Source organism: Notolepis coatsorum, assembly GCF_963971535.1.
Source record: "Notolepis coatsorum genome assembly, chromosome: 3".
Taxonomy (NCBI): Eukaryota; Metazoa; Chordata; class Actinopteri; order Aulopiformes; family Paralepididae; genus Notolepis; species Notolepis coatsorum.
This window is the reverse complement of record NC_140167.1, coordinates 57,289,954-57,299,956: the sequence shown is the minus strand read 5'-3', so window position 1 is coordinate 57,299,956 and position 10,003 is coordinate 57,289,954. Positions and strand designations below refer to the sequence as shown.

Genomic DNA, 10,003 nt, shown 5'->3' with positions numbered 1-10,003 from the left:
ATATATACATACGGTGGGGAGGAGACTGTACAATAGGAGGGGGTGGGTGGGTGGGAGAGAAATATACATACGTGGGGAGAGAATATATACATACAGTGGGGAGGAGACTGTACATTAGGAGGGGGTTGGTGGGTGGGAGAGAAATATACATACGTGGGGAGAGAATATATACATACAGTGGGAGGAGACTGTCTATTAGGAGGGATGGGGGTGGGGGGGTTTGGACGTTTACGGTGGCCAGTTTTGAATTCGAACTCCCGTAGGTGCTCTTTAAGAGTGGTTTTGAATGTGGGTATAGGGATTCACATTCCTTTACAGCTTTGGGTAGGGCATTCCACATTGATGTGGCATAATTGCGAAACGTGTTTAGTCCCTTGTTTGAGCCGAATCTGGGTTTAACATGATTTGTTGAGCTCCCTCTGGTGTTGTGGTCGTGGTATTCACTGACCTTTGGGAAGTATTTTGACATGTACATGGGTACCTTAGTCGTATAGTGTATCTTGTAGACCACCAGGCCCATTGCAAGTTGCTATACTCTGTCGTCTACTCTAAGCCATCCTAGGTAGTCAAAGTGGGCAGGGGTGAGGTGGGTTCTAGGAGTAAGGTCAAGTAGTAGTCTGACCAGTTTGTTTTGTGATGTTTGTAATCTTGTTTTTAGCGCCTTTGAGGTGCTTTGGTACCATGAGGTGCAAGCATAGTCGTAGTACCCTTGAATGAGTGCTCCTGCCAGAGTCTTCAGGGTATTCTTGTTTACCAGAGAGGAGATCCGGTACAAGAATCTAGTTTGTTGGTTGACTTTTTTTATTACATTGGTAGTTGTACATGTAGGCCTACATGTATAACTACTCCCCAAAACTGCAGTATATGGCCATGTGGAAATCAAACCACCCTGGCTGTTTACTACCCTCCTAATGTACAGTCACCCTCCCCATCATATGTATATACTCGAAGTGCTGTATATTCTGTATTGTTTAATATAAATGCATTTTTTATATATTTGTATTCTATCCTGACATTTTTCAGTTGGAAGGGCAGTCTATATGCGTAACGGTAATTTTTATATTTTTTTCTCAAAAAGGGCACTTTTTTGATGAGGCTCAAAAAGGCAGGTGCTCAAGCACCCCTTGGCCTCTATGTGTGCACGTGCCTGCATGACATCATGACATTTATGGCATAGGGACATACATGACATACAGGTATATAGTACTGTTACATTTGTGACATATACGATATGCAAATATACAGTACTGTTACCCATAGATCCTAACAGAGAATATATACATATGATGGGGAGGAGACATTAGGAGGGGGTGGGTGGGTGGGAGAGAAATATACATAGGGTGGGGAGAGAATATATACATACGGTGGGGAGGAGACTGTACATTAGGAGGGGGTGGGTGGGTGGGAGAGAAATATACATACGTGGGGAGAGAATATATACATACAGTGGGGAGGAGACTGTACATTAGGAGGGGGTGGGTGGGTGGGAGAGAAATATACATACGTGGGGAGAGAATATATACATACAGTGGGGAGGAGACTGTCTATTAGGAGGGATGAGGGTGGGGGGGTTTGGACGTTTACGGTGGCCAGTTTCGAATTGCAGCCTCCCGTAGGTGCTCTTTAAGAGTGGTTTTGAATGTGGGTAGGGATTCACATTCCTTTACAGCTTTGGGTAGGGCGTTCCACATTGATGTGGCATAATTGCGAAACGTGTTTAGTCCCTTGTTTGAGCCGAATCTGTGTTTAACATGATTTGTTGAGCTCCCTCTGGTGTTGTGGTCGTGGTATTCATTGACCTTTGGGAAGTATTTTGACATGTACATGGGTACCTTAGTCGTATAGTGTATCTTGAGTAGACCACCAGGCCCATTGCAAGTTGCTATACTCTGTCGTCTACTCTAAGCCATCCTAGGTAGTCAAAGTGGGCAGGGGTGAGGTGGGTTCTAGGAGTAAGGTCAAGTAGTAGTCTGACCAGTTTGTTTTGTGATGTTTGTAATCTTGTTTTTAGCGCCTTTGAGGTGCTTTGGTACCATGAGGTGCAAGCATAGTCGTAGTACCCTTGAATGAGTGCTCCTGCCAGAGTCTTCAGGGTATTCTTGTTTACCAGAGAGGAGATCCGGTACAAGAATCTAGTTTGTTGGTTGACTTTTTTTTATTACATTGGTAGTTGTACATGTAGGCCTACATGTAGTTAACTACTCCCCAACACTGCAGTATATGGCCATGTGGAAATCAAACCACCCTGGCTGTTTAATTACCACCCTCCTAATGTACAGTCCCCTCCCCATCATATGTATATACTCTGTCAGGATCTATGAGTAACAGTACTGTATATTTGAATACCGTATATGTCACAAATGTATCAGTACTAAATACCTATATGTCCCTATGCCATAAATGTCATGTATGTTAGTATGTCATAAATGTCAATATGAAATGAAAATGGGGGACCCTGATGTAAACAAGACAAACGTCTTTCTCTGGTCTGCATTCCCTTAACAATTGTGTGTATTGAGCCGTACTGTATTGTAATTTGTACCCATTCTGCAATCTGTTAAATAAAGTTTTCATTCATTCATGATCTCTTCCACATATGAAGACATGCTATTGATTGATTGATTGATTGATTGATTGAAAACTGTATTAACAGATTGCAGAATGGGTACAATGCAGTACAGCTCAATACACACAATTGTTAAGGGGATGCAGACCAGAGAAATAATTTTGTCTTGTTTACATCAGGGTCCCCCATTTTCAATTCATCATGCTACACAGTCTACACTTCCAGATTCAGATATAATTTGTATTAATCGACTTAAGCATTTCAGTGTCCTTGTGCTTTGAACAGAAAAAGTACTGTAGCTTGACTAATAACTATCCAGGTGATATTCATTCTGGTAAGCCAAAGGGGAAAGGGGGAGGATAGGCCTTTTTCCTCTTGGCGGGTTCTCCAATTCGCGGGATCGAGTATTTTGCATAGATGCTCGCTTCCGTTTCCGCGCTCCCGTGTTTTGATATCACGTGACGTTCCCGAATCCAATCATTTGTGTGCTATAGAGGTCCAAGCGCGTTCACGTGGCTGGAGGAGAAGAGAGGACAGAGCGGGCGGCAGGCAGAGAAATACATCCCAAAATAACACATTTATACTGTAAACCCTCACAAGAAAGTCGGCTAAAATGTCAGAGGAGAAGCCAAAGGTAAGACATCTCGTTTCAACGGCGAGTACATCTACAGTGATCACTAGATCAAGCTCGTGCCAATCCATTCTTCAAATGTGCAATCTAAAATGGCCTGGTTTGCACGTTTCTCCGAATCGGCGCAGTGTTTGTTTCGCAGATGAATGGGTTCCCCCCTCGGATAATATAGATATATATATTCGGGCTGGCACGATACATCTTAGACGGATCGACAAGATATTCATTCATAGTTTGACTCTATTCGAAAAAAGGAGGCTGCGATTTAAGTTATGCGGCGGTTGTGTTTTGCGGATTTCTCTTTGTGGAGCAGGACCACGCTAACTTGTGTCCGCAACACGACTGCCGCACAGCAGCGGCGCAGCGCAGCGCCACCATGGTGACGCACGGAGACTATGCTTGCCTTGTGCTGCTAACGCCGGGCTTGTTTGGGGTTCTATAGGGACATTGCTGTGCCATGGCTGGTGCTCTGGCTATATACAGAGAAACAATACAAGCTAAGCTAGTGTTAGCCGGTAGCATAGTGGATGTTGGCTTTGCTCCTAACGGCTGCCTGTACACTTCACCGGCTAGCTCGAAGCTAACAAGGTAACGTTAGCATCTGCCAGCGACTACCCGGGTAGCTAACGGTTTAACACGTAGCTACTCATCATGTGCAGTTTGTTTGACTGCTCTTTCAACACGCACCAATGCGGACCATAATAAACCTTTATTTAATTTTTAACCATATGACTGCAAACGTTAGGTGCCATCATCAACTTATAGAATGTCATTGTTGGCCATTTCTCTGCAGAAAGAGCACTCCTTGTATATGTTGCAGGCTGTGCAAATCGCATAGATATCTGCTTTTGTATTCGGTGCTGGCCACCATGAATTAAGGAATTATTCGAAGCCTGTGTTTTCATCTGTGCTTTGTGTTTCACCTAGGAGGGAGTGAAGACCGAGAATGACCACATCAACTTGAAAGTTGCAGGACAGGACGGGTCGGTGGTCCAGTTTAAAATCAAGAGACACACACCCCTCAGCAAACTAATGAAGGCGTACTGCGAACGACAGGTGGGTTGGTTGAGAGGTTAATTGGCCTTTTATTCTGTCATGGCTTTGCTGGAATACTTAATGTGTTCTCTCCATTACCCTGGACGTATTTGTTTATCTGAAATAGTACACTGTGTTTGTTTTGCTAAATGAATGGGTATCCTCGCAGGCAGCATTTTCCCTGTGGCTCTTCATGTCAAAGATGCAAGTGCTCCAATGTGGTGTTTGTTTATGTTAGCCCTGACTAGCTGTGCTTTCTCTTTGGCCTGCAGGGGCTCTCGATAAGGCAGATCAGATTCCGGTTTGATGGCCAGCCCATCAATGAGACGGATACACCTGCACAGGTGAGAAATGAAACTCTTTATCGTCACGTTCGCCTTAATCCCAACTATCCAGGGCCCAATTTCCCAAAAGCATTTAGCACTATAAACATCTTAGTCTATTGGCCCAGAATGACACTTAACACTTTCTCTGCCAAGGATGCCTAAACACTCGTCATTCCCCGCCATGCTCATTCTGCCAATGACGTCGTAACACGTCATTTAGATCAATATTTCAAAAATCTGTGATCGCAATCATATTTCTCCCCCGGAGACTTGAGATATACTGTTGATCCCCTCTCAACTCTCCAACGGTTCAAGAGCGCCATCTGGTGGCGGATCGCCCAAACCGGAAACGGAAGCTGGTGCTCATTCCAATTCGGTCCGATCACTCGCTAATAGTCCCGGGACTCGAGCTAGACACAATGGATAGCAATCCGTTACCAATAACTCGATAAACAACATGATTTGGACGTATATACCATTATACAACCTGGAGATGGATATTTCATATTTCAACATCCCATAATAGGAATATTTTTGCTCATCGCCCAACGCTACGAGGAAGCTACGGTGAGTTTCAGCGTTTTTTTTTAACGTGTTCGATACAAACTGCTCTAATGATCATATCACCCACACTAGATGCATCATCTAACGTTGGCCACGGAATTATAAACGACCCCCCCCCCCTTCCCCCCATCCGGTCAACATCAGATGATGAGTAGTAACTTCTAGAAGCACGTCCATTTGAAAAAAAATTATCTCGCGCCGATCGCTATCAAACTGTATACAATCATCAATATAATGCATTTAGGGCTATAAATCACGTTCTGCAGAAAACGATAAAAACATACTTATACTTTAGACCGTATTTTAGTATGAATATGTGAATGAAAAAGTATAACGTTGCTACACCCTGAACAATAGATAATTGATGTTGAATGGGCCATAGTAATGTCAATTTAGCAATACAATTTAAAAAGTTATAGCCCTGCCAAGAAGGGGAACTTCTCCATAGACAAATAGAGCTGGCAGAGGATGGTATAATGATGTACATAAGCCTGGCGAAGAAAGTGTTAACGTAGACTTTTAGTGCTAATACGTTTTGGGGACACTGGGACCAGGATTGTCTTATTTCTCTAACTACAACATATGTGTCATTGGAGACATTTTTGTAACTGTTTACTGGCAATTGTTAAACTGGCATGGAAATTAAGCTGTTATTGCTCCTGATGAGACTACAAACTGATCAGATTTAGCTGCATTTTACACTAAATATACACTTTCTCTCTTCTCCCCCCAGTTGGAGATGGAGGATGAGGACACCATAGATGTTTTCCAACAGCAGACGGGTGGGCTGTGCTAAGCCCCTCCCACCTCAGTGATGGCCACACCCAGACCACGCTCTCAGCCTCCTCCACATCTCCTCATCACTCTTCTCAGCTTCTCTTTATCGTTATTATTATTATAATTATTATTTTCTTCCTGTTTAAAGATGTCTATCACAGTTTTTCGTTAGTGTATCCGGTGTGAGGGGGCAGGGTGGGGTGGGGCTCCTCCAGTTGTTTTTGTACTGTCTCAGCCAGGACTGAACTCTTGAAAGTGTTGACGGTCGTTCCACTGGCCAATCAGGATTTGCCATTTTTACCCATCGGCATCTTGGGGTGCGATTGGATGATCAAACGTCATGGTTGTTCCTGGTTTGTCAGTGGGCCCTCTGCTTCTCTCATGCGCGCGCCAGTGAAAGCATAGTATCCAGTAGTTTTGTCATGGTCGTCATCCAATGAGGGTCTCAGAAATGAGAACCTCTGCCATTTTGTCCAGGGTCATAGTTGGGTCGGCATAAACGTTTTGAAATGGAAGCACTATCTGAACTTAGGATAATATAAATCCTTCTTTTTCAATACGCTCTCCCCCCCCCCACCCCCTTCGGCTATGAACAATGACCCTGGTTGGTTCTTTTCTTTCTGTATTTTAATTCTGTCTGCAATTTAGGTGCTTTTCTGCAAACAACTTTTTTTTCCTTTTTAAGAATTGATATGTATTATTATCCAGGGGGCTTGTTGCTTTGTGTACAGAAGTATTAGATTGGACTCTAGATAGCTGTTGTGGGGCTGGACCAATACTCCAAAGACTGAACACTTGTTTCATATTTTATGTATTTCGATCAGTCTGAAATAAAGGTAAAACTCAGAATTTTCACTGTCACTTCTAAGGGAATCTTGTCTCCTTAGTCTTAATTTGCTTCCTCCTTGACTCGTATCATATCGGTGGGTACCCGCTAGTAACTGACTTGTCGCTCATTTAGCGCTTGTGTAGGAACAATATGAGGAGAGGATGTTATTTAAGGCTACCGGATTGCGTTCGTGCTATGAGGCAGTAAAAGAGGGAATATTCCCTGACAGAATGCAGGACTTTATTTTTCTGTTGGAAGTGGGCCAGTGGCCAGTCCCTACCGCGTTCTTTCAAGCAGTTAATGCTTTTTGATTTTTACATTGGGTGGGAAGTGGGAGGGAGTATTTGGAAAGTTGTCCTTAACATTGTACTCGGGGTTCAGATGTTTTGTCATCAACATAATGTCTCAGGGAGAGGTTTGGGGCTACTGATTCTGGATCTGTTGTGTGAAGGCCTGATTTGTGGTTCAAAAAGGGGTGGTTCTTTTGGGGCGGGTGGAAGCTGCTACTTTTTGGGCAGTTGGGTGGGTGGTATTTGTGGTGTGCTGGGCCCAATTCTTTCTCTTAACTCGTTTGCTTTTCTCCCCCCAAACAGCCATTGTTTTTGACGATTGGTCACTTCACAACCACTATTCACGTCTGTCCTTCCAGCCATGTAGAGTCATCCTCCTATTGTCCATATTCACCCATCTTTCCTGTGATGGAACCTTTTCACAGATGTGTCATAATGGTAAATCTTGAACGGGTCCGCTTGATTTAGGTGGCGCTGGTGAGCCAGCATTGGACGGTACTATAGACCTGTCGATACTGTCTCACTGGCACCACCTAAATCAAGCATGCACGTTGTTGATGTTATTAACCGCGGCCGCGTTTACCCTGCTAAGACACATGTGAAATTGGACAGGCGTGTGATGGCCCAGTTCACACACATCTGGGTAGACCGCTCACAAATTTGCCTCTTGTCTCCTTTTTTTTTTTTTTTTTTATATATGGTCTGATGTATAGAGAGGGCGAAGGTGGGGGACATTGACCAATGACTCAAACCCTGCCCTCTTTTCTTGATCTTCCCCTCTGAACAGTTGTGATTGGAGAATCAAGAAAAGAGGGCAGGTTTTGAGAAAGGTCTACTCTCCCCAGAGAGAAGATAATGAGTAGCTGAGAGTAAATGATCCGTCTTATCCTCCTGACCACAGACACCTTTCTGAACCATGGATCAGATGTAGGGCGGCTTTCGAGCATGGGTGGGGGGGGTCAATGTTGTGTACCCACAGGTCTTTGTCATAAGTTGTTTGTTTCTCTACTGATTTGTACATTATTTGTTGTCTTTTACTACTGTATACAATAAATATAGTTTGGTACTCAGCTTCCCTGTCAGAAGCTTCTTACGTGTGTATTTCTCTTGAATGTTTGCACCTTGTGCAGAGTGTTTGTGTAGTTCTTCCAACATGGCTGCCTGTAACCATGTTCAAAAGAAAAGCCCAGACTTCCATACAGTGGTAGAGTAGGTAAAATGCAATGGAGAAGCGTGACATTACTGTTCTATAATCTCTTTACAAGATCCTATAATAAGACACAATTATAAATGTTTTTGTTGATGTATTGAATCTTAATATATCAACACATGGTGACCATTATTTTGCACACAGCAACCATAATTTCTTCCAACCTGGAGGACAGATGGGCTTTTTGTGAAAGGCCTCTGTTGCTATAGTGACCCATTTAAATTGTCAACGACAAGCATTTAATGAACATTGTTGCATATACTCAACTTTTCTTCAGGCAATACTGTAGTAATAATGAAATTCTGCATGTTGGCCATTGAGTTCTATGTAATTGTTGTGGCAGTTAAATGCAGACAGGTGGCGCTGCTGAAGCCTGTTTATTTCCTGTCACACTAGTGCACAGAAACCGCAATAAAGGCCAAGTGCTGAGGTTATACTTAAGGTGACTAAATCACACTAACGTGGTTATTATCTCAATGTAGAAATAGGGCAGGATATTAGATCTCAGTGATACCTTGGCTGGACGGTCCCGTTTAATGAAATTGAAAAAATGCTAAGACCGATAACTAAACCAGGAAAAAGGAAAGGTCTGGCTACAGACGAGGGCACAATCTGGGCCTGTAAGCGTAAAGATTCTAAGAAGTAGTGCTGATCTAGGATCAGTGGGCAGGTCACATGAGCATACAACTCAACTAGCTAAACTGTTCTCAAATCAGCACTCCTACTCCTAGATACTTAAAAGTCTCTGGGGGAATTATCTTGTTGTCACAGAACATCAGATTAAGATGTAAACATATATGAAGATAGTTAGAAGGTAAGAAACGTACAAAAATGCAATTACATTAAAATGTAAATATATAAACATTTTAGCATCTTAGCCTTCACTGTCTATCTATATTTAGTGAGTCCTTGGACAAGGCTGAACTTACTCATTTGGGTCAGGAGCCCAAAAAGTTGAGTACATTCAGTGCAATACCCAACGCCAGGCTAGGCGTGCCTGGAAGGAAGAGAGATGGTTGGGTGGATAGAGAGCAGGAAGGGGGACAGACAGGTGATTGGCATCCTCCCCTGTTCGGCCACTGTGTTTGCTTAGTACATTTTTGAATAAGAGGATTCTGTGAGGTCCACCGCAGAGGCAGAGATACATCTATCCTCACACGGCAGGCCAGCCACTAACACACACAGTAGCCACCTCCCACTTGCCGCTACTAGCCACCCTGCCTACTTGGTGCATTTCAATGTTTTATCTAACATACATTGTTGGCCAAAGGATTCCAGAAAGTGATACGATTGGTCTGCTTTGGTGCTCTTTCATCATATTTCAGGAGTGATTTTCCTTCTAATAATATGATTATTACAATGAACATGTTTTCTTGTTACATTTATACATCTGTGTCAAAAGGTTTGGTCACCCCTGGTCTAATCCCACCATGCACAGATTTCATTACGTTTTTTAAGATGCAATATTTGCAGATCTTTTATGAAAACATACAGGTTTGAGTCTTTTAATATCTCTGCCGGGTCCAGTGGTGCCAGGTGGGCTAGACAATTTCATAAGGCTACCTCTTACAAACACACACACATACATTATGCACACACACACATTCGGCAACACACATACACATGTGGCAACACACACACATGCACACACCATACATATGCACACACACACATTTGTCAACACACACACACACACACACATGGCAACACACACATGTACACACACATACGGCAACACACATACACACACACACCTTGGTCTCAGATAATAAAGT

General features: G+C 43.2%; 1 protein-coding gene across 1 annotated transcript; it reads left to right on the top strand.

Annotated features, from left to right (window-relative positions):
* Window positions 1-3,063: 3,063 nt before the first annotated feature.
* On the top strand, window positions 3,064-6,760 carry LOC311224873 (small ubiquitin-related modifier 3). Its single transcript, XM_084310009.1, has 4 exons — window positions 3,064-3,200; window positions 4,125-4,253; window positions 4,505-4,576; window positions 5,856-6,760. The coding sequence occupies exons 1-4, from the start codon at window positions 3,180-3,182 to the stop codon at window positions 5,916-5,918; spliced, it is 285 nt and encodes a 94-aa protein (XP_084166135.1). The 5' UTR covers window positions 3,064-3,179; the 3' UTR covers window positions 5,919-6,760.
* Window positions 6,761-10,003: the final 3,243 nt, after the last annotated feature.